This window comes from Musa acuminata, chromosome BXJ2-11 (genome assembly GCF_036884655.1).
Source record: "Musa acuminata AAA Group cultivar baxijiao chromosome BXJ2-11, Cavendish_Baxijiao_AAA, whole genome shotgun sequence".
Lineage (NCBI taxonomy): Eukaryota > Viridiplantae > Streptophyta > Magnoliopsida > Zingiberales > Musaceae > Musa > Musa acuminata.
The window spans coordinates 31,997,494-32,023,464 of NC_088348.1; the positions used below are offsets into that span (position 1 = coordinate 31,997,494).

At 37.1% G+C, this 25,971-nt stretch overlaps 1 protein-coding gene and 1 pseudogene across 1 annotated transcript; both read left to right on the forward strand.

Moving 5' to 3' along the window:
• Positions 1–718: 718 nt before the first annotated feature.
• On the forward strand, positions 719–6,677 carry LOC135626884 (DNA damage-binding protein 2-like). The gene is made up of 11 exons (XM_065132671.1): positions 719–1,069; positions 1,202–1,292; positions 1,397–1,524; positions 1,962–2,084; positions 2,213–2,301; positions 2,387–2,507; positions 4,781–4,872; positions 5,062–5,191; positions 5,331–5,579; positions 5,778–5,974; positions 6,175–6,677. The coding sequence occupies exons 1-11, from the start codon at positions 854–856 to the stop codon at positions 6,383–6,385; spliced, it is 1,647 nt and encodes a 548-aa protein (XP_064988743.1). The 5' UTR covers positions 719–853; the 3' UTR covers positions 6,386–6,677.
• A 698-nt stretch (positions 6,678–7,375) lies between these two features.
• Positions 7,376–25,128, forward strand: LOC135627099 (ABC transporter G family member 51-like; annotated as a pseudogene).
• Positions 25,129–25,971: the final 843 nt, after the last annotated feature.

Sequence of the window (25,971 nt, forward strand, 5' to 3'; positions counted from 1 at the left end):
TTTCAAATTTGAGTTAACATATGTTAAAGTTTACATAGGCTGATAATAAATTATTAATATAATAATACATATAATTTATGATTAAAATATATTTTAATCCATGCGATTTTGGTTATGATCTTTATGTGACATACTAATTCATAATAAATAATTAATATAGTGAGAGATAAGGAGACTACTACGTATTAGCATTAGATTAGTTGATTTACCTCCACTTAAGGTAAGATCGGAAACTCTTGTGTTTGTCGCAGGAGAGACTATTTGCATATAACATCCTACCAGGTAACAACACCTCAGTGTCATTAACGCAAGATAATAATTATAGACTATCTTCGCTCTTGTTACCTACATAGATAAAATATCAAATTGAGATTATTATATATAGTTAAAGATTATTCCTTCGAAAAATATTTAATAAAATATATCATTCTATTTGCTATTAGATATAAAAGCTCACTTTTAACATAATCAATGAATCACTTTTTTACCATCGACGATGATACTTATCCACCTTGGGTTATATTACTTATCTATCTTAGGTCACTAATTTAGGCATAGGAAAGACAAACCTCTTCTCACCGTTGTTCTTTTACCTTCTCATCGTTTAATGTTTCTTGTCCTATGATCCATCATTGTTCGAATCGAGCCAAGATTCGTGAGGGGTTACTGGTCTGGTCTAACCAAGTATATTACTTCGGGTGCATCCAATCGTGGACGTCGTCGGTTGATTGATGGCTTGGGTTAACTTCTCTCCCGCCCGGCCGCTCCACGCCACCTCATTTGCTTCGACGCTCAAGGAAAAGTCGTGTCCACAAGCCCGCCTCTCCTGCAGCTAGGAGCCGCACCGACCCTCATGCCCTTCGCTTCTTCTTCCTTGAGGCCTCGCTTCCTTCGGAGGGAAGCCGACTCCGACGAGGAGAGCGAAACCTCGTCCTCCGGCGGAGAAGATGACCTGGAGGAGGACTTCCCCGAGGAGGCTCAGGTGGAGGAGGATACGGCTGATGAGGTCGCGCCGGGAAAGAGGAAGAAGCCGCCTCCCATCACCATCAGTCTCAAGAGGGTTTGCAAGGTGCCCTATTTTGTTTCCTTTCGCCTAGGTTTCCGTTATTTGCTGTGGTTTCTTTCTGTTCAGGCTTGTTCTTGCCTTAGTAGCGCTGGAATTCGAGTTTGAGTGATATGTTTTACTTTTGCACTGTTGCAGGTTTGTAAGCAATCGGGCCACGAAGCTGGTTTCAGGGGAGCCACCTACATCGATTGCCCCAGAAAACCCTGTTTTCTCTGCAAAACGCCTGGTAAACTGCTGCTGCTGCTGCTGCTCTGTTCTCCTTTGAAGTCTCACTCTTTTCATTTACTTCTTCAGAATTAAACTAACATAGCATGCGATTGCAAATCGTAGGTCACACAACCATGTCTTGTCCACATCGTGTAGCTATGGAGCACGGTGTGATTCCTGCCCCTGCAAGGAACACAAAGACCCCGTTGGATTATATCTTCATGCGGCAACTTAAGGCTAAAATACCAAAGGTGAGAAAATTAGATGATGAAGATTTTCGTTTTGCCAAAAAAGAATTACAATATATTTGTTTATGTAGTTGTTCACTGTAGAATAACTGAGTGGCTACTCCACAACAACTGTGTGAATCAGTTGTTGATTTCAAAAGATATATTCCATTGCTGAGATGCAAAACGTAAAATTGGTTACCAAGACCATATTGGTAAACGAAATCATGTCCACAAATCGAAATTTTGAGAGTATGCTTCTAAGCAAAAGCCAGAACATGTAGCATTGAGATTTGAATGTATGCTTCTTTTTATGTTTAGCTATGCATGGTGCAGTATACTCTTTTTCTTGCTTTTGGGACATCTCATTATCTATCTTATGTCTTTTACCATTTTGCATCTTGGTCACTTAGTGTGTATTAAATTGATATGACATTTTGTTTCTTCAATCTTTGTTACAGTTCAAGCCAGTCTATGTGATCCCTGATCAAGTAGACTGTGGATTAATTAGGTTCCACAGTAGACGTGTAACATGCTTGGAATTTCATCCAACAAAGAGTAATATTCTTCTATCTGGAGATAAGGTGTGCAATCTATCTGATGGCTATTCAATTCGCTGCCTGAGTTGGAATGTAATGCTTTTGTATTTCATTTTATTTATTATTTGATAAGCTATTTTCTCGTTGTTCTTTGCTTTTCTCCTTTGAGAAAGAAAGGGCAACTTGGCATTTGGAACTATGATAAGCAGCATGAAAGGACAATTTATGGATCCATACACTCGTGCATAGTTAACAACATAAAGTAAGACATCTCACCACACTTCATTTTTTGCATCTATATAGTTTCTCAAACCAGGATCCAAGAAAGTGATGATTTCTTCCTCCAGGTTTAGCCTAGGCAATGATGCAATGGCGTATACATCATCCTCAGATGGGACCGTCAGTTGCACTGACATGGAGACTGGAATCAGTACTCTCTTATTGGATCTTAACCCAGATGGATGGAATGTATGTGTTAATTCCTCTGACAGTTAGTATCTATGTATGTGCCTATTGCATGTTTTCACCCCTTGAACACATAGCACCACCTGTTAGTTGTTTTGGGCTGCTATTGTGACTTGTAAATAATCTCAGGATTCATCAAGAAATTGTGTGGAAGCAGCTTCATGCTTGCTAAGTACACACCTTTAAGCTATCTTATAAACTGTTAGTGTTTTGTTCTTTGCAGATGCCAATTCTGCTTTCATTTTACTCATACTACAAGCAAAAAATCTATCTAATTTAAGTTTTTTAGGTAATTATTGTTTTAAATTATTTCATATGGTCTTGTATTATCTTGTCACTGTCTGAAAAATAAGGTCAAGATATAACTCAGCAGAAGTGTAGATTTCTTACATGTGAGTGATCGAGTCTGCTCCAGTTGCTAGAAGACATTGTCTAACACCTAGCATCTGAGTATGGAAAGCTTATATTGACTGATCCTTTCGCATTTTGAAAATTATTTATTAAATTTTTTTGACATGTGAAATCAAGTTTATGGGTTTTCCCTTGTTTGCAAATGCTGCTTCGTGAATTGAGCACTTTTGCTAGTGACAACAGAAAAGAAAAGGTGAACAGAAGACGACCCCGTCCATCTACAAAATGGTTTTTAGAACTTGTCTATAAGCATTTTTACTGCAGATAACTGGAGGAGCAGATCCATGTAGCCAGCCCCAGATAGCTGGGACTTATGGCTTTATTGTTGTTATTGTTGATAACAGGAGGAGCAAGATTTGGTCTAGAAAGTGAAGTAGGTTCTGGATATGATTAACTTGACAAGTTAGATATCATCAAACATGGTACCTCAATCAATTTCTTATCTAGGCTAAGATTTATCTGAAGAGTAGGAAATATTTCTGCAGAAACTCTTGGTTGTGTATATGAGGTGCTAGCTTAGAGGAGATGATTTAACTGATTTTTTTTTTTTTCAATTTTTGAGGCGTAGAATGAGTTAGATTAACCCATTGATTAATATAAGAAATATGCATAGACAAGAAGAAAATGTAAGAAAGATAGGAAGCAGATACAAAGACAAGGAGGAAAAGAGAAAATAAAAGAAGAAAAAAAACCAAAAAAAGACAAGAAAGGGCAGCGATACTCGAAACTAATTTTTTTTTAGAGAGAGAAATAGACAAGTTACAAATATGTTTAACACCTCCAACAGGACTACCAATGTAGCTCATGAAGCTGTCAACTTCCAATCCTGGAAAATTTTTGATATCCTCGTTTGTTGTCTCATTAAACATGCCAGTATCAAAACAACATCTGTTGTGTTCCCTCCATATCATCTAGGTAATGGCAATTATCAGAATATTGTTTCCTTTCCTCAGCTTAGGTTCCATCTTCAGCTTTCTCCAAGACCACCAGATCTCGTGCAGGAACTCTAGAAGCCTTATCCCAAGCTTCTGCCAGAAAGCTCCAAATTCTGTCTACTTGACAACGAAGTAATAGGTGATCAACCTATTTGCTTTCCAGGTTGAACACAGACATCATGGCATATTAATCCATCCTTTGCTGAGAGCCCCTCTTGTGCATGGTCTGTTGTGAAGCACCAGCCAAAATATAATATATCTTTTGAAGGTGCAATTATCTTTCAAATTAATCTCCCCTAAACCACATTCTAACATCTCCATATTGGATGATGCATATGCATCTTACTTAGAATATAGGTTAGGGTGATGCATATGCATATGCATCTCAAACCGTGATGGTTGAAGACTAAGTGCACAGAGGAGAAAGATTGAATATGGTGGGCTTGATTCATTACAGAGATATGTATCCTTCCGAGGAAGATGAATCAGTGTTTCTGTTAAATTACTTTGGTGATGTGTGTCAACTTGAGTGGTCAGATTATTTTATCACCTTGGAACACTAGAAAAATTGTCTGCTTTCGACTTAGTATTTGCACTCCCTCCAACATAAAAGAGCCAAGATATTCCTTCTATCTGGAACTTCTGTTTCAGCTAAATTATGGGTAACAAGTATCTCACATATAAGAAAGTCATAAACTAGTAGCATCTTGTGAATTATCAGAGTCGACAGGTACACTTATATCCTTTAGTTTATGGCATTGGGAAGGTGATAGTTCAAGAAACTTTTCAAAACTTGAGAATTCATCTTAGAAAATTCAACTGTTGGCTATTGCTAGTTTTTCCTAGCGGTTCCTATGTTCCTACCCTTCTTTGCATAACTTAATTCTTGGAAGGATTGAGATGTATGCCTGAATTATTTTTGACTTTCAGGGCCCTGCTAGTTGGAGGATGCTGTATGGTATGGATGTCAATACTGAGAAAGGTGTTTTACTTGTAGCAGATAATTTTGGATACCTCTACTTGTGAGTACCTATAGCCAAATCCTTTTATATTCTGCTCTTCTTTTTTTATAATGGTTTATCTCTAGTAGGCTACATGATGGGAAACTTTATTACATAATTTTTTTCCCTCTGATACCAATAGAAAGGTGTTCTTGTAGCAAATAATTTTTTCTTTACACAAGTCTATTTGTTTCCCTCTGATACAAAAAGGTTGGATGTGCGGTCAAATGTGAAAATTGGTGAACCAATTTTAGTACATAAGAAAGGAAGCAAGGTTGTTGGGCTTCACTGCAATCCTGTACAACCAGATGTTCTTCTAAGCTGTGGCAATGACCATTTTGTGAGTATTGTAGTTCATGTTATTGCATCCCTAAATTTCTTTATGATTGGTTTTAGTATGAATTTCTGATCAGGTCTTCTATTATATTTCTTATAACAACGAAAGAGCAATAAATCTTCCCTACATGTATGATCTCTAGGCTCGAATTTGGGATGCTAGAAGGTTAGGTACTGAATCTTGCCTTGCCAGTCTTGCTCATGGACGTGTTGTGAACTCTGCATATTTCTCACCGCTGACCGGGAACAAAATCTTGACAACATCTCAAGACAACCGCATTAGAGTGTGGGATTCAATTTTTGGCAATTTGGAATACCCAAGTAGAGAGATTGTCCACAGCCATGATTTTAATCGTCACTTGACTCCTTTCCGAGCTGAGTGGGATCCAAAGGTTGTTTTCTGTTTCTGGTGTACATACTTTACAAATGCTTAGCTGGTTCAATATGCCTTGATTTCTTATGCTCAGAGAGGGGATCAATTTGCCTGTTTTGTATCTTGTTTTATAGGAATAAGCCAATTATTGCATTTATTTTTTTCATATATGAGCTGCATATGCTTCTAACTCTTTTAGTATGGCAATGTTGTTTAGGATCCCTCTGAATCGCTTGTGGTTATTGGTCGTTACATTAGTGAGAACTATGATGGGGTTGCATTACATCCTATTGACTTTATAGACACGAGTACTGGTAAGCTTGTGGCTGAAGTAATAGACACAGATGTAACAACAATCAGCCCTGTGAACAAGCTTCATCCTCAAGATCATATTTTGGCATCGGGGAGTTCAAGGTTTGTTGCTTTTCTTTCCTTCTTCAACACTGATCTTCCATTTGGGTGGTGCATAACTGAGCAACATTTTGATACATCTTCCTTCTTCCCTCTCCTACCTTCTCAAGGGAAGATGCATTCATGCATATCCTTGGTGCCACCATCTTTGCTTGACTTGAAATATGTCAACAGTTGTCAGCTCAAATTAATTCACCTTGCAGGACTCTGTTAATTTGGAAAGCAAGGCAGGAAGATTGGGAAGCGAAGAAGCAACCAGAGAAGAGGCCAAAGCAGTTCATATTTAGGAAGAATGAGAAGAAGTCTAATGGGAAATTCGACAGCGACAGTGGTGGTGATTCTGACTGTGACTCCAATGGGAAAAAACGCAAAGCCAAGAAATGCCAAGGTAAATACAAAAAGCTGGCCTGGTGAAAGAGGCTTCTACTCCCTAAAGACTGCCTAAATTTAGGATTCTGTGTTCCCCATCTGGTCTTTTGCTTGACCGCATTTTGTTCACCCGTGTTTTTGATTTATGGCACAATAGGCAACTTTTTTGCAGACTGTAAATATTTATCTCTACGTAGGACATCAGCTTTGAAGTTTGCTTGATATGGTCATGACCATTTTGGAGTCCACAAGTTATTCCAGTCCTGTAAAATCAAACACCTTTTCTCTCGTCCTCCTGTAATAGTATAGAAAAATCTCGTGGGAGTTCATTTTGTCATGCTTGTTCATATTTTTAATATCTGATTTAAAATAAAAGGTAACATAAGATTTTAGAAGGATCCATTTCAAGTAATTCTGATCATGATTGGAATCGAAACTGAATCCATTTGGTGATTTATGGGTTTCAAATTGAATTAAAATCATATTTGAATGATTTAATTGTGCTTCTTGATTTTTTTTTTTTTAAATTAATTTTGAAAATCAAATCAGGTATATAATTTTTTTTCATTATTATAATTTTTTTTAATTAAAAATATTAAAAAAAAATGATTCATCCTTGTACGATTTAAGTCCCAGAATTTGAGAACCGAAATGGGGTCAGACGTACCCAAAGGTAACATTCCCATGCAGAGCAGTCTGGCGTAGAATTTGCTGCCCGTATATAATCTACAATGGGCGATGAGAGACGCGCTTCACATCATTTGCGCGTTGGGAGAAGAAGCAGCGAACCTCGCGTGTGATTTGACCGCGTCGGGCGGGGATGCGTTGTTCCCCTGATTCAATCGTGCGTGCTGTGATGAGCTCGCTCGCCCGATCTGCGCGCGCGCACGCGTGCGTTGCGCCCGCGTCCGAAGTCCGAAGTCCGAAACAACAAGACCGTCTCCTCCCCCCCCCCCCCCCCCCTTCTTGCCGCAAGCGGATGCACGGCGGGGTAGTTAGGTCATTCCACGCCCTGATTTCCGAAACGCCCAGAATTCCAACGGCCTCACCGTTTGAGATTCCCATCGCCTTATATAATGTCCTCCCCTCCCCCTCCTCGTCTTTCGACCTCGATCCGAAAGGAGGGAAAGAGAGAGGAGCGAAGCGATATGGCCGCCAGTACCGGTAGCGAGTTCTTCGAGATTGACATGGAGGTGGCGGGCGAACTCTTCGAGCAGCCGAGATCCGGACTGGACGCCGCGCTTGAGGAACGGGTTGTGGCGGAGGACGAGGAAGAGCTCATGTGGGCGGCCGTGGAGCGGCTGCCGTCAGTCAAGCGCCACAATTTCGCCGTCGTGCGCCGGGACTCCCGATCCTTCTCCCGCCACGGGCCGACGCCTCCTCCGTTCGAGCTGGTCGACGTCAGGCGGCTCGACCGCGCCGCCCGTGAGCGGGTGCTGCATAAGGCTTTCGCCACCAACGACCAGGACAATTACAATCTCCTTGCCGGCATCAAAGGCCGGTTCGATAGGTATACCACCCACCCCATCTGGCCATGCCCTGCCTTCACCTGCCATCAATGGCTTATAATTGCTTTCACGGGTTTCTTTCTTTGAGCAAGATCAAGATCGCAACTCTTCTCCCCCCGCATCTTCTTTTGGGTAGATTCTGACATGTGATGGCATTGACGCCTCGGTCATATCACGTTTAGTGCAGTATTATTAAGTGTGTTTGTGTGCATTGCTGATGGCGTGTGTATCAATGCCTAGTTTACTGCAAGGCAGATTTTAGTTGGTTTACCAAATGTATCACGACGGGTTTGATTGATTGATTTCGTCCCTTCAAACGAAACAGTGTAGGGTTGGACGTTCCCAAAGTGGAGGTGACGTTCCAGAATCTCACCGTCTCTGCAGAAGTATACACCGGTCACAGGGCTTTGCCTACTCTGACTAACTTTGTCCGCGACGCTATTGAGGTACATTGCTATCTCACTTGACATCAACAACTCAATAGAATAGTTGTTTTGGGCTTACAATGTGAATCGAATGTAGCGTTTCTTTTTTAGCTTAATACTTCTTGTTTTGTAAATTAAAAACAAAAGAAACTGGTTATAGCTTCGAAATCATCAGAAATTGAAGTTAAATTCTTGAACATTCGAACTGTGCTTGGAACACGTCGCTCTATTTTTATTTTTTTCAACATAAAAATAGATGAAAAGATAAGTAAATTCATGATATATTATTGTTCGAGCATGAACTACTATCGATTCTTTACTCTTTTGGATCCACAAAATCTGGTGAAAGAACACTTGGGTCTTCTTTTAACAACAGTGCCATGCCATCTTAACGGACTTTTGTAATCTCTCCTTAATTTGCCTTCGTATTTTACGTTCTATTTGGCTTCTTGCAATCTATTACAAGCGACCAAACAATTTGTTTTGCTTTCCATGCAGGGGGTTTTTACTTCCTTAGGATTACTCCGACCAAAAAAACATACTCTCACCATTTTGGACAACGTTAGCGGTGTCATAAAACCAGGAAGGTAAGAATATATTACTCTGCCTTTTTTACCATGATAATCATCAAACCATGCCTGACTATGAACTACGTGACACTCGGATTGTTTTTGGTTAATTTGTGGTGAACTGATATTTCTATGTCCATGTTTAACTAGTCTGTTGGCTGTTTTGGCAGAATGACACTGCTATTAGGACCTCCTGGTTCTGGCAAAACCACGCTACACTTGGCTCTAGCTGGTAAACTTGATTCTAACTTAAAGGTGATAATCTTTCCTTCTAATCTGATTAAAATTTTCTATCTCCATGTCTTACACAGCATGGTGACCCATGTTGTATAGAGACATAATGCATCTACTGTACAGTTTCAAAATGACATTAAGTGAAACATCATGAGGAACTGTATACTGATTCATCCGGTTCCTTGCATCATAAATTCTTCAAAAGTAATAGGTTAAGGTGATAGCAAGCACCTAAGTGGATTATTTTGAAAATTTCTATTTTTTCTTACCAGATAATTTAGTTTACTGAAAAACACGTGTTGTATGCTGCACAATAAGTCGCTTTCCATTTCCCTATTTTTTTGGGATAAAGGAAATTGTTTTCAGCGTTCAACTTAACTGTCATAAAGATCAAATTTTGCATGTGCATTTTAACTGAAATAGGCCAGCTATTAAATCTTCGATGGAAATATTTTTTACCTGTTTCATTGGGTTATCTATCATTGACAACTTCTTCTGTCAGCTATCCTTGCTTCTCTGGTTCTCTTTCAGTTACTCTCTCATTTACGAGCTTGCTGAATCATATAGTTTAGACATGCAAGCTTGTCTTCACGGTGAGGCTGTAGCATTTCTATAGGTTTGAACTTTAAGTTAGAGTTTTTTTGGATCTTATATTTCGAGCCAATGATGATGTTCTGTACTATATTTAACAAAACTGGTTTCCCAAATTTTTTAAATAAACTGTTTCTGATAGTGGTATATTAGACATTATCATGATCAGAACAGAATTATCTATTCCCTTGAATGATAGAGCTGCAGGCTGACCAACTGATGCTCAAGAGTAGGTGACATTAGACATAGACGATCTTCTGAAGTTTAGGAAACTATATTGTAGGATTTATATATACATTCATGTTTGGGAAACTATATTGTAGGATTCTGCCATGGTGGATAAGGATTCAGAATGTTGTTCGAGAAAATGGCTAGCTTAATTATCTCATACAATTGTTTGAGTCAAGTCATTCAATATTGAGTAATCTATCATACTAAAAAAAAATTAAGTAGTACTTCTCCAAGTAGAGAAGATAAAAAACTGTGCAACGAGTTATATTGTACCAGATTTGCTCTTTCACTTCCAAGTTGCACACTAAAATTGAATGCAGCCAAACAGCGAAGAGCCTTGAAAATAATTGCAACAAAGTAACAAGCACTTGCTATATTTGGATTTTGTGGAAATAAATTGGAGGCCAAAAATAAGTCACATTAAGAATATTTTGTGACTTACAGTACTTAAGAATCTCCACCATTACTTTGCAGCAGTGCTCTCATTCGGTTTTATTCTTGCGCATAACATTTTAATTGGTAAATTATTCTAATACAAAATTTATCTTATTTCCCTTCCCATTGGGTATGTGATGTACAAGTCACTCTCTCTATTCAGTCTTCACTTGCCCATTTACCATTTTGAACTTATTATTAAAGGCAAGGTTCGCCGTACCGTACCGTACCGGCGTTTCGACCCGGGCTCGGTACCGGTACGGTACGGTATACCGCTCGGTACACCCAGGTGTACCGAGCGGTACACTCACGTGTACCGAGCACTGTACACTGCTACAGTGTCGGTACGGTACGGAGCGGTCCGCGTACCGTTGGCCTGTCGGACCGGTACGTACCGCCCATACCGGGCGGTACAGTCCGGTACGGCAAACCTTGAATTTAAAGGTACACTTCCATGTACTGTAACACAATCCATCTTTAAATTTTATTTCAATGTTTCCTCTATAGTCTTGTTCTATAGTGAAGTTGTCAAGTTGCTATAAAATATTTTGATAACCATTTGGTTCAACTATATGCAAATTTGTGGAAAACAAGGCCATGTTACAAACAAATTTATATGGAATGAACATTTCTTACAATAAATGTCTTGGAGGTATGCTTGTGGGGTTCTTTTGAACAAATTGATAATTGATAATGTTTTTCATATTAATTTCCTAGTGTATGTTTTGTAGCAAGATACCGATTTAAGAGGTTGTATATTAGAAATGATGACTGAAAGTTTGTCTCCAGTCTATCAGACTAGATGATAGTAATTAGAACAAAACATTCCAGATTAAAAGTATGTTTCTGCAAATAATCTAAGATAAGGAAGTGAGATCGAACACCATTTCCATGGCAATGGTACTGAAATGCAAGTCATTTCAGTCATCTTGTTGTACTTAAGTAAGTGTTATGGCTGCTTCTCATTTTAACTCTCTTCATTATATATCCTTTTTCATTAAAGATCAAATTCTTGCAACTTCATTGCTAACTCCAATTCTTCTTCTGGTTTAAGATCATAACCTCTGGAACTTGAAGATAAAATCCACACTAGGTGCACACACATTTTTGGTCACATCTGTGTCCATTGTAATTTATAGGATGTTTGGCTAACTAAATGGGGCTAGCTTCCTTTCAATATGGTGCATGACATGCTGTTTGTGTTTTCTTGCATTAACCAAGAATTTTATGGACTGTCTATGTGAACTTGCCTAATTTAAATGGGTTTTTCCCCCTTTTAGATATGTTCTGTAAGATGTAAATTGCAAATCATGTCCTAATTTAGGCAAAAACAATATAAGCCTGTTTTATTTCTTGTCAGAGAAGTGGAGATGTGAAGTACAACGGTTGCCAGCTTGATAAATTCGTTGTGCAACGAACATCTGCCTACATCAGCCAGACAGATAATCATATAGGGGAGTTGACTGTTCGAGAAACCCTGGATTTTGCAGCAAGATGTCAGGGTGCGAGCAACAACTGGGCAGGTAGTTTGCCTACTTGATAAGAGTAATTATATTATGATCCTGTTTTGTTAAAAGAATTTCTTAATAGTTAATACTATATACTTTTTCTATTTAACAATAGCTGTGGTGATGTTTCCATCCATTTTTCTCCATACTTCAAAGCCTTTGACAACTAATATTCATTAGAATCTTTCAAACTTTGGAAACTACTTTCCCAATTGGTCACTAAGTTGTATGCTTGCAGATAGATTCAATTGCTTATCTTCCACGATAAATTCTACAATCTAATGGTGATTTCGTTGTATGAAATATATATGTATACATATCATTCTTCATGAGACACATAATTACATAATATAGGAGATTGATATTTTTAACTAATTAAAGCATTACACTGTCCGCTGAAAAATTGATGTAAACTTTGCTTCATTATTCCTCATTTCCCATTTGATACAATCTTTTATATAAATCTATTAATAGGTGATCGACTATATGCTTTTGATATAGTTAAAACTAATCTCCATCCTTGACTGTGGATGGGGGCTCATAAACCAAACCTTCGAGTCTCCCTGATCATATACCATAGTCAAGGTTTAGTAAAGTAAGATAATCCTTGCCTGTGTGAAAAAAAGCTAGCAAAGAAGTTTTAGAGTAGAACTATCTAAAATGAGCATCGTTTAAGAAAACTTTTCTTCAATTGAGCATGAAACCAACTCTACCCACCAATGAAATCAAATCATCCTAACTTAAAGCTGATCCAGTGACTGACGTAGGGTAAGTGGGCGTTCTCATATGATGGACTGAAGTGGGCAAGATCATATTCCCATAGCTAAATTTGATTGATTGATTCTGCTACTTGTAGGGATTTTTCATTTCTTTTTGGTGATGTGTGGATTGTGCTACTAGCTATTGTAAGTTGCAACTAGTAGCTTTGCTTTTATCAGTAACACTAGCATTTATGATGTGGTTCCTTTTGTGAACCCTGAGCTTTTGCTTTGGGAGAAAAACGTAGAGAATATCCCACCTCTGCATGGTTTACTCAAGGTAGAGACTAGATTTTATTAGCTATTGTAAGTTGTAACTAGTGGCTTTGCTTTTATCAGTAAGACTAGCATTTATGATGTGGTTCCTTTTATATTGAACAAATAATTTTAATGAATGTGGAGGATTGAAGCTGACTTTGAACCTTGAGCCAATGGTCACCATACTGTAGTGTACTGCTCAGTATGGGCGGTACGCACCGATCCGGTAGGAGATTGCTATCGATGTCAATAGCTAGGTACTGCTCACCATACTGTATTGTATCATATGTATGTTCGGTACAGCTCGGTACGCACCATATCAATAGCTAGTTGATGCACCTGTACAGATCGGTAAGGCAAACCATGTCCTGAGCTTTTGCTTTGGGAGAAAAACATAGAGAACATCTCACCTCTGCATGGTTTACTGGAGGCAGAGACTAGCTTTTGTTTCCATAACATGCCTTTTCATGGATCATCCCACTGCAAAAGTAGGCTTAAACTAGAAGTGTAGGTACTAATGTATCTCCTATCTTGACAAGAGTCATTTGATACACTAGGCTTTCTGTTGTTTGGCAACTCAGTTGTTCACTAAAACAAATATTTAGTAAATCATATGTATGTTTTGTCTTGTTTGTTGAGTTTCTAGTTGCTTGGTTCAGGAGACTAGACAAACCTTAAAGTTCTTCCCATGCCATACCATGCAATCTGCTTATGTTTCTTCTATATTTCATATTGGTGGTTCCTGGTGATCTTTCAAGACATAGGCTGAATGGACATGCTTGTCTGTGCCATATTACCACCAGTCCACCCTAGCCATGGCACTTATTTCTTTCAATTATATATATTTGTCCAAAGACAACTAAGGCTCATGCCCAGTGGTTGGGCTTTTCTATATTTTGTTTTGTCACCTGTAATCCCTCAATATATGTTTAGGTTCTTTAATGTTGGGAGGCTCAACATAGATTGACAAAATCCAATTGTACATGCTGTTACTGGTTTTAAAATGTAGTTGGTTCTCTGACCAGTCAGATATATGTCCATATGCATTTACATACTGACTTATCTGCAAGCAATACTCATCTCTTCTTGTTTTTTCTTGCTCATTCTTTAGAGCATTTGAAAGATTTAGAAAAGCTTGAAAAGGAGAAAAACATCCGTCCAACTCCAGAAATTGATGCATTTATGAAGGTCAATTTATTGTTTTTGCTAAACAGCTTAAATCAGAATCCATTTACAATATATTCTTTTATCAAATTTACTTTGTTGGTAAAATTGGATCAACAGGTTGCTTCAGTAAAAGGTGAAAACAACAACCTTGCAACTGAGTATACCTTGAAGGTTCTCGGCATTGATGTCTGTGCAGATACTCTGGTCGGTAGTGATATGTTCAGGGGTGTTTCAGGTGGTCAGAAAAAACGTGTAACAACAGGTTAAAATTTAACTTTTTTTTTAATTGCAGTAGCTGTTAGGGTAATTTGTCTCCTCCACATTTTAGATACTTGCCACAGAATTCAAAATGATTGCTTTTCCAGGTTTTGCTATGGACTTAAATTATTCATTATAGTGTCAGTCATAAGTGTATGTCACAATAATATTGGTTAATTTTAACTGCCTGCAACTTTTCTAGCTCTCTACTCTGTTGGACCATCTTTTCATATCAATTAAAATATTTGAATCACTAAATGACACATGCCAAGGAAAAAACTTTGACACCCCTTGTACTCATGTACAACTTGTGTAACTATGTAAGGTCACCAACATTGTATGTAACCATACTGTGGTGAAGATATTGCTTGTCATGACCCCTATTGTTCTCACACCAGTGATTCCTTTCTAAAATGTGTCCTTTATTATATCCATTTGCACATCCGAATATGGAGATTTTGTGATGTGCCTTCTCTAAATAAATAAACCATTACGAAATCTATCATCTTGTCTCAACTATGTACAATAGATTTTTCATGCAGTCTATATCATGATTTTTTTCTTACAGTTAATTATTGCTATATGTTCAAGTTTATGTTAGTATTTCTTACTCCAATAACTCTTTGTGCTTGTATGGTTATCTAAGCCGAAACAAATATGATTGTCAAAGGAATTTTTACCTTTTTTATCCTATTTTTATGAAATATATATCTTGCTCATGTTAAATATCTAGATGTTTAATTAAGTCATGATTTTCAGAATTACATAGTTTCTTGACCTTTTCTCTACTTGATTTTGAATCAACTGAACTACCAAATTTGTATAATTTGTTAATCACTCATTTGCTTGTGGATATATTTTGATGTGAAGATTTAATGAATGAAATGTCCGACAGATTCTAGTTAACTAGAAAGCACTCAGAGATTCCATGCTAATCAGGTTTAATGAATGAAATATCCAACAGATTCTAGTTAACAAAAAAAGCACTCAGAGATTCCATGCTAATCAGGTGGTACACAATGACAATTCTTATTTACATAAATCTATATAGACAAATATGAGTTCCTTTTACTTAAATTAGGTCTTAATTTTACCAACTTGGATGAAGATGTAAGGTCCTTTTTCCAATGTAGCAGTAGTTGGCAAGAAAGATAACAACTACAATCTTTTCACAATTTACAAAAATATATTTACAATGTCATGGAGTCATTCAGACAGCCTCTGTTCAAAGAAGTGTGAATTCCGCTGACATTAGAACTCGCCTGAGTCTTTCTATTGTCAAGCGAGACATCATTTGCCACTGGACTGGACAGATTGGTTGCTGATTATTCCTTATACTTGGTTCTATTTACGATGCAGGAGAGATGATAGTTGGACCAAGAAAAACCCTTTTCATGGATGAAATATCAACAGGACTTGACAGCTCCACAACATATCAAATCGTCAAATGCATGCTGAACTTTGTTCATCAAATGGAGGCCACTGTGCTTATGTCTCTCCTTCAGCCTGCACCTGAGACATTTGATCTTTTTGATGATCTAATATTATTGGCTGAAGGACATATCATATATCATGGGCCCAGAGAAAAAGTTTTGGAGTTCTTTGAAACACTAGGATTTTTTATGCCATCTCGTAAAGGGGTGGCGGATTTTCTCCAGGAGGTATGTATCTTTATTTATTCCCTGAATATCTACTGAAAATCCTATAGTTAATTGAACTTTTTCACAGGTTACCTCTAGAAAGGATCAAAAACAGTATTGGTCTGATCATTCCAAACCATATGTTTTTGTTCCCGCTTCAAGAATTGCTCAGATATTCAGAGAATCTGAATATGGAAGTTCTGTCCGATCCAATCTTTTGGTCCCTAATGACGATAAAGGGTTTCTTCCTTCAGCTCTTGCAAGAACAAATTTTGCTATATCAAAGCAGGACCTCCTCAAAGCATGCTTTTCTCGTGAAGTATTGCTTATCAGTCGGCATCGGTTCCTCTACATTTTTAGAACATGTCAAGTATGCTTTTCAGCTTTTTTAACCACATAGTTTTTGCATAGATTTTCTTCTCTTTGTGATGTTATACTTTGAAAATTGTACTCTAAAAAATGGTACTTGTTTGACATATATGACTGTTAAGAGAGAAGGAAAAAAAAAAAGAACATAAGGACACTGGGTAAATTCATCAACACTCCGAATTATATTTTTAAAAAATTCTCGTTTAAGAGTGGGTTTTTGCTTAGAGTACAGCTAACGTTATATTTTCAAGCACGCATTAATTTTCTGTTAGACGTAAGCTGCGTGTGCTTCACATAGATCTATCTGAATGTAAGCTATAACCATGTAAGTGTGAGCTTCCAAACTCAACATAGTCTGGATCCATGTGAATCCAACAAGATTTATTTGAACATCATTTCAATGATAAGGTAGCTATAACAAGCTGCCTTTATTTGGTCCCATTGTATCTAACAGATATAATCTAAGAAATCTAGAAATATACAGACAGGTACAACCTCAAGTTCTTTGCCTTATGTCTGATTTTTAGATGCAAGTTTGCTTGTGGTTCCTATTATACTGTAATGAGTTTAATTTTTTTTTTTGAGGTGTAAAGAGCATTTATAAGGAGGATTTTGACAATCATATTGTTCTGCATATTTGTCTGTTTCAGTACTGAGTTCACTGCAAATGCAAAAGTTGTCACACTTCTTTTGTAGAAAAAATACATTGTTTACTGAAGAAGTAGAACTACTGTGGCAAGCTTAACTAGAGTGAATTGTCAATTTGGTTTAAGCTGAGTAAAATGAAATCAAGTAAATGTGTCTATAAACTCCTTAAACCGAGGCCCCTTCTTTTTTTTTTTTTGTGATTGTTATCAGCTATCGATTTCTAGAATAATGGCTCCCACCAGTGCAAGCTCTAGGAAGATCCACTATACAGATTATCTTACCCCCAACATGAAAAATAGAAAAAAGAAGAAAGCAGTAGTTTTCATGTGACATCTAGGTTTAAATGGAGCAAACTTGCTGTTACACAAGATGCTGTTAAGATAAACAAGATAGCCTTCTCTTTCAACAAGGTGTTCTAGGTGCACCAATTAAACATCGTATGGTATTAGTTCAAAGTCATCATATCTTGATGCCTTGAAATGAAACAGAAATTCTCCTGTGGTTTTAGTACTTGGTGTCTTTCAGTCAGATTTCTCAAACATGTATTGATGCATCCATAAGGCCTCCCATCCTTTTATGGAAATAAATTGTTGCTTTCTTTTATGTAAGTTTTTCTTAAAGATGTTTTGTAACTATTTATTTTTATTAAACAAAATTAATGATAGGCATATGATGCAGGTTGCATTTGTTGGATTCATCACTTGTACAGTATTTCTCCGTACAAGACTGCATCCCATTGATGAGATGAATGGCAGATTGTACCTTTCTTGTTTGTTTTTCGGACTGGTGCATATGATGTTTAATGGATTTTCTGAGCTTCCAATAACAATTACCCGACTTCCAGTTTTCTATAAGCAGAGAGATAGTCTTTTTTATCCAGCCTGGGCTTTTTCTCTTCCTAGCTGGTTGTTACGTATTCCATACTCAATTATTGAAGCTGTAGTATGGTCTTGTGTGGTATACTACTCAGTAGGGTTTGCACCAAGCGCTGATAGGTCAGATTCATATTTTGTCATTCATTATCTACAAACATCTTACATGTTATCTTTTTCAACTGAACTAGTACTGTGAATATAACTAATTGTTGTAGGTTTTTCTGCTTCATGCTGTTATTGTTTTCCATACACCAAATGGCATTGGGTCTCTTCCGCCTGATGGCTGCTATTGCAAGAGATTTCATTGTGGCCAACACATTTGGATCTTTTGCACTGTTAGCCATCTTTCTTTTGGGTGGATTTATTGTCCCAAAAGGTTAGAATTTGATGATCCTGTACAGTGTTTTCCTACTTTCTACTCTTCCACATTCTGAATGGAATACTTATGGCCTCTTCTTCTAACCATTCATGTGACCCTCGTACCTGTACAGTGGACTGAAGGAAGCATAGGACAAAATTCATCGTCTTTTTTCTTGGTTTTAATGCTTACTGAAGCTTCATTTACAATATCAGATTCAATCAAACCATGGTGGATTTGGGTTTACTGGATTTCACCATTATCGTATGGGCAACGAGCAATTGCAGTCAACGAGTTTACAGACTCCAGATGGAGAGAGGTATATTTTATTTTTAATTTTTTTTCTGATGATATACTCTGTAAATCTCATATTTTTGGGTCCTGTAAACTGGTTTCTCTTTTACGACAGAAATCTTCTTATGGAACAGACACAGTTGGGAACAATGTACTTCGGTCACAGGGTCTACCAACCCAGAGATACTGGTATTGGGTGGGAGTAGGCATTTTGCTAGCTTATTCTATCCTTTTCAACATTTTGTTCATTCTTGCCATGGCATATCTTAAACGTAAGCCTCCAATTTTTGTCTAAGCACCCATATTAGTATTTGCTGCTAATAGATCTATCTTTACCTTGTCATGCTTTATAGTATTTTCTTCTAATGTCGCTGTGTATGTGGTACAATTTCTAACTTGTTGGTGTCATTGAAGCTCTGGGAAAGGCACAAGCAGTTGTCTCATCTGATTCTCAAGAGGGGGAGGATGAAGGTTGTCAAGGCACTCACCCACAAACTGCAACAAGTGGTAGTCTCTGTTGCTGTAATATTCATCTTTGCAGACCTAGTCTCCATTTAAATTTTGTTTGAAGATTAATTTCATAAATACCTTGTTTATTATGTCAAGTGCAGAAAGTAATGAACCAGAGGCATCAGAAAGAACTGCTGACGGAAATACCTCCAATAAAGGAATGATTCTTCCATTTCAGCCATTATCTATGACGTTCCACAATGTCAATTATTTCGTTGATATGCCAAAGGTTGATACATCATGCGTAGTAGATCCTTTTATATGTGACTAATCAGTGTTCTGACAGTTAATCGGTTTTGTACTCCAGGCAATGAGAGCTCAAGGAGTTCCTGAGACACGGTTGCAGTTGTTATCCAATGTTTCTGGGGTATTTAGACCACGTGTCTTGACAGCCTTGGTCGGCTCTAGTGGGGCTGGGAAGACCACACTTATGGACGTGCTTGCTGGTAGGAAGACTGGTGGATATATAGAAGGTGATATAAGAATTTCTGGATATGTAAAGGACCAAAGAACCTTTGCCAGAATCTCGGGATATGTTGAACAAAATGATATACATTCTCCTCAAGTAACAGTAGAGGAGTCTCTCTGGTTCTCATCAAGTCTTCGTCTTTCAAATGAAGTCAGCCAAGAAAACAGATGTGTTAGTCCCTACACCTTAATTTTATTCTTACTGATTTCAATATCCTTTTGATATATCACTATCCTGAAATGCAGGCATTTGTTGAGGAAGTTATGAAGCTAGTGGAACTTGATACTTTACGGCATGCATTAGTAGGCATACCAGGGAGTAGTGGCTTATCAACTGAACAAAGAAAGCGCCTTACAATTGCAGTAGAGCTTGTTGCAAATCCTTCTATTATCTTCATGGATGAGCCAACTTCGGGCTTAGATGCACGGGCTGCTGCAATTGTCATGCGTACTGTTCGAAACACAGTTGACACCGGAAGAACTGTGGTTTGCACCATACACCAGCCAAGTATTGATATATTTGAAGCATTTGATGAGGTAATAATGCTTTTGTTCTGAATACCTTGTTTTGTAATTGATGAAGCTAAACTTCAGTTTTTTTCGCATTCTTTTCTCCATGCAGCTACTTCTTATGAAGCGAGGAGGCCTTGTCATATATGGTGGCTCACTTGGTAGAAATTCTCAAGATATGATAAACTACTTTCAGGTAGGTATTAAATGTAATCATGTATACTTCTTCATTAGCATGCCTGCACAGATTTTAGTTGCATATTGGATTTCTATTATTCTTCAATTCCGATTGTGAAGGGGGATTGGGGCAGGAGATTCATATGAGCCTCTTTCTATGGTACAAATAATTTGCTGCAAAATTTAGTGCTGTAAAGTTTGGAGTTAGATGTGCATGGCATCCTTTACCATCATAAAATGGGTATCTATAGTTGAAGTATACCACTCTTTGATTATCTTGGAACTTAATGTTGATTACTCAGACTTTGTTGATTATGAATATTATTTTTCTAATGGCCATAAACTAATAGTTCTATAAGAGACGTGCATAGTTTAAGATTCATTTGCACATGTAAAGTCTTCAGGAAAAATGATTTCTGAATAGTACAGAATGAGAGAACAAAGTTGTTGCTCTTCACCTAAGATATATATCAGAGTTGTGAAATTGTCTATCACAACACAACTAGATGTGGTCATGTGTAGTTGCCTGTGTCATTTTTTTTTACAGAAGTTTAAAAGTCCTGTATTCAAAGATATTGAATAAATTTAGAAAATTCCAACTCCTTTCAAGAGGTTTACCTTTGGTGTCAATCACGTTAGTGTTTTATGTTGTCCTCTTTCCATAATTATAGGTTATCGAAGTCAGGTGTTTGTACTTTGGATACTACATCATAGGCTCTCTTCTAAATTGTCTCATTCCCTACCCTGTATTACAGTTTGTATACTTCTAATATCAGTTTGACTTCAGCATATTGCATTGCAGATGTCTTTTCTGTTAATCCAATAACCAAGTATGCATAAGATTATGTGTGTTGTTGGATGTGATTGATGGATCAATCATGCTTTGCTGAATCTGTTGAACCAGATCAAATTTTCAAGTTTTGCCGCTGAATGAATCATTTACATATTTATATCCTCCATGCAGGGAATACATGGAGTTCCTCCTATCCTTGATGGTTATAATCCTGCAACTTGGATGCTGGAAATTAGTACACCAGCTTGTGAAGAAAGCCTTGGTTTAGACTTTGCTACTGTATATAAAAACTCAGATAAATTCAGGTGATTTTTGCCACATCTTTCCTAGTCCAGTTGACGTACCTTAGCTTGAGGGTTTAAATCCAAGTCCTATAAATTTTATCCCTGACCGACTAGCTTGGTGGTGTTTTTCCCAATTAACTTAATACAAATTGAGACTTCAAGTCCTCATCCTAAAAATTTATTGAAATTATTGGTTAGCTTAGTTTTTAAATGTTTTGTCAGTTTATTGGGATCATATCCCATCTTCACAACTTGTCATTTGCAAAAATAAAAAAAAAGGTCCCTTTGTCTTGAATATTTATAATATCACAATTGATTTTTGCTACAGGGAAGTTGAAGCTCTCATTCAGGAATTAAGTACCCCTGCTGCTGGTACAGAGCCTCTGAGATTCTTTTCAGTGTTTCCGCAAGATAAACTGACTCAATTTAAAGTATGCTGTAAGAAACAATTTCTTGTGTACTGGAGAAGTCCCCGATATAGTGTTGTGCGCATGTTCTTCACTGCAATTACCGCATTGATATTTGGGACAGTCTTTTGGAATGCTGGCTCAAAAAGGTAACAAGCATTCACCAAATCTGCATTGAGGATATAGATTTTTGAGCGTATGCTTCCATACATAGCAATATTCGAGTAAACCATATGACCAACTAGCTCTAATGTTATTCAGAGATACCGTACAAGACTTGTTTCTGGTTATGGGATCCCTCTATTCAGCTTGCATATTCCTCGGAGTCAACAATGCATCCTCTATACAACCTGTGATTTCTATTGAGAGGACAGTTTACTATAGGGAAAGAGCAACTAGAATGTATGCCTCATTTCCATATGCAGCAGCACAGGTTTGTGTTTCTTATACATAAGCAGATTGTTATCTTTACTTGAGAATATAATGATATCATATGTCTTGTATTTACAGGGTATTGTAGAGATTCCATACATCCTGTTGCAAACCATTATTTTTGGCCTTATCACCTTTTTCATGATCAATTACGAAAGGACTTTAGGTACAATGGGGCCTCTCTCTCTCTCTCTCTCTCTCTCTCTCTCTCTCTTGTTCATATTGCTTATTGGTACATATATTATTTTTTTTATTTTTTTCCTGATTGACTTAGGTGTCTTCACTTTTCTTAATTAGAACTTTCTTAAGAATATTTTTTTGATTAGCCTTCACAATTTTCCACTTCTTAAACTAGACTTACAGATAGCAAAAATTTAGCATTTTCTGTTGGAAGGATGTTGGAACCAACTTTATTAGGTTATAACTTTAAATTAACTACTTTTAGAACACATCATAATTTGGATTTCTGGGATTCCAAGTATAATGCAGGCATGAACATTGACTTGTTTCTCAAAGTTTTGCTTTGTGACATTTCCCTGTCAAAGCCACCTGGTATCAATGGGATAATCCTGTGGCACAAACTTGTTTTTCTAAGTTCTGCTTTCTGAAGTTTCCCTTTCAAAGCCTTCTGACATCCCCACCAACGAACCTTTTGATTTTTCTGCTCGGGTTTTGAAAGGGTTCTGGGATAATCCTGAGTTCTCAGAGATAGTATGAGACCTTTAGTGAACACTCTGGGCATTTTTTTTCTTTTTTGTTTAAAATACATTATGTATGACATCAATGGGATCTTAGAACACAATTGCTTCATACACTGAATTGTAGGAGCTGAGCTGGCAAGCATCGAGATATCTGATAGAATCTAGTGGGGTTTTGATTTCTTCATTTGATTGTCCAATGAACACAATTGTGCTTCATATACTGAATTGTAGAAGCTCAGCTGGCAGGCATCTAGATATAGGATAGAAATCAAGTGGAGTATTAGTTTTGATATCTTTGTTTGATTGTCCAAAATGGTGGAGACCACCTTGCAAGTTACAGGACCTTTAGTCTTCAAAATTGGCTGTTTGGCAGCACTGCTTGATGCTTTTTAGGATTGACACCAGACCACAATGTTGGAAGTTTCAGAATTACTGGGATCTGCACCAGCACAAGAACTCAATTTTTCAAGAGTAAAGTATTTGATGTCTAAATGTCCATCCTAAGTTTTTTTTCGTCAAGAGCTACTAATGGTAGAAGACATGCTTTGGTTCATTTAGCACTAATGAGTTGACTTGTGGTGGCAAAGAAAACTATTTCTCTCCAAAATAAATTTAAAAAAGAATAAATTAAATGTCTGTTGTATGCTCATTTATTTAGGATTTTCTCTTGGCTTAGGTTGTCAAAGAATGTGATTTAAATATCTGTCTATATAATTAAATGATTTTTATTTTTTATCCAATGACAAAAAGAAATTTTGATTGATCCAAGGTCACATCATCCAATTCTCTTTTACTCAAAACTCAAATTTTAAGGATATTGTATATTTTAAGTGTCATACGTTAGAATATTTTTTTTATGGTTGCACATGGCAAGTTTAAGAGGGTTTGAATACAGGAGTCATAATGGAACTGAACGATTGCGCTTAGGGATATTATATCATAAAAGATAAATTTGATGTGGATAAAATTATATAAATCTTCTCATGAACCATGATGGTTAATGTTTGTGGTTATTATACGAACTGGCACACTGAGAAGATTCAAATGACATCCCTATCCTTATAATTTGAGTGCCACAGGCAAACTTTCATGGTTGACAATTATAATGGAGAAAATTGCCAATTGTCATTTACTTCCCATCTGTTTGTCAATTTTAATAGTACTTAATCATATATTGGATGCTTGGCCCTCACTGGTTGATTTGTTTCTTGCAGTAAAGTTTATCCTATACTGTTTGTTCATGTTCCTCACTTTCATGTACTTCACTTTCTACGGAATGATGGCAGTAGGTTTGACTCCTACGCAACAGCTAGCAGCAGTTATTTCATCATCATGTTACTCCTTATGGAATCTACTATCCGGTTTTCTGATCCCCAAAGCTGTAAGTAGCCAGTAAACAAATACCTTCATTTTCTTTTCATATCATTAAATTATTGAAAGCAAAATCTAATGATTGATGAGAAGATCGGAATGTCAGCTTGCATCGTCCACTCAGAAAAATTGCGATTAGAATCAAGCATCAGGTTCCTACCAATATGTATTAAAATATATAAATATCAGGCATTTGGCTTGATGTAAACACAGAAGAAAAAATAAAGATTACCTGCATTTGGTTTTATTTTTATTGGCCTATTCCACTCATACCTTGGCAGCTCTTAATTGATCATACATGTTGGTTTAGTCAATTCTAAATTCTCTTTCCAAAACAAGATCAATCGGAATTGGTATCAACCAAACTGCACTTCTTTGATTATGACACTGAATAGTTTTATAGCTTGGCTAACCAACCAGTGGTTATGCTTTAGAGTATTTGGTCATTAACCTCTGATAGTTCTCTCAAGGATGTAATTACATGGCAAAGGTTAGATTGATAACTGATAACCACCTTCAGCATTTGTTTACTTTGGTCGTTTTTGTTTGGCTGTCTCAGAACCTCCCCGTGTGGTGGCTTTGGTTTTACTACATATGCCCGGTGGCGTGGACTCTTCGCGGCGTCATCACATCACAATTGGGTGATGTTGAGACCAGAATAGCTGGTCCAGGTTTTGATGGGACCGTGAAGCAATACCTGGAGGAGTCCCTCGGCTATGGCCCTGGCATGTTGAGCATTACCGCTGTGGTTTTGATTGCCTTCTCCTTTGTGTTCTTCACTGCGTACGCCACCTCCATCAAAGTTCTCAACTATCAGAGACGGTGACCATGCATGCTGACAAATCTTCCACCTTTAACCTGCAAATGTTTTCTCTCTCACTCACCAAGCATATGTAATCTTCATCCTCTTGTAAGTAACCTGAATTCCGCGAATGGAAGCCTTCCTGACCAGACCAGCTTCGGTGCATTTACGATTTCTGATCTTTTCTCCTTGGTATAAAATCATGCTTCGGCCTTTTGTCTGGCTGCTCTTTTTGTTTGCCAATCTTCGTTACTTTGTCTTTCAATATATATATATATATATATATATATATATATATATATATATATATATATATATATATATATATATATATATATATATATATACATTTAATTGTAAATGCTCCACTGAAAAGAGATGCTTTGAATTAAAGTGGGTGAAAGAAGATCTGGCTGGGTGGTTGAATGTTCTTCTCGGGTGGCTTCAGTCTCTCAGGCATCTCATTAAATGCTCTTTTGATCAGCTGTAAGGAATCTGATATTGACATATTGTTTTGAATAACAAGTTCAAATTCACTGGATTGATATTTGTTTGTCGAGAACTGTCACAGACGCATCTAATTTACTTTGGTTTGTAACACGGATCATTATGCTCAATGGCAGGAGGCGTTATTGGTAGTTGTGTAGATGATCAAAACTGATAGCTCAAGATATTAAGTACTGGTCCTATAAAATATGATCAATTTAGAATATTGTATATAAAACAAAACCCAATCTACGATCGAGTCTAAGTACTCTTATTATATTCACGTAAATCAGTTTCTCTGTGAAGATCCAAATCATCATCTCAATCATTTTCAGATTCTTATGCACGTAATCCAAAATCGTATCGGGTTGACAAAGATATCATCAACAATCACACCATCAATTTTCGACACATCCAACATCATCATTCTTTTTCTAGAACTAAAAAAAAAACTTGAATTCGATCTTATTTCTTAAGTCATTAACTGTTTGGATAACCCAGTGATACCTCCATAGAATATTTATAATATTCTGAATAACTATTTTTTTGTTAGCCACTAATAAT

Excerpts from the sequence above, each read along its gene's own strand:
- LOC135626884 (XM_065132671.1), top strand. The coding sequence starts at position 854 with ATGCCCTTCGCTTCTTCTTCCTTGAGGCCTCGCTTCCTTCGGAGGGAA. Across the intron at positions 1,070-1,201 it reads GTCTCAAGAGGGTTTGCAAG|GTTTGTAAGCAATCGGGCCA; the intron begins GTGCCCTATTTT and ends GCACTGTTGCAG. Across the intron at positions 2,085-2,212 it reads TTCTTCTATCTGGAGATAAG|AAAGGGCAACTTGGCATTTG; the intron begins GTGTGCAATCTA and ends CCTTTGAGAAAG.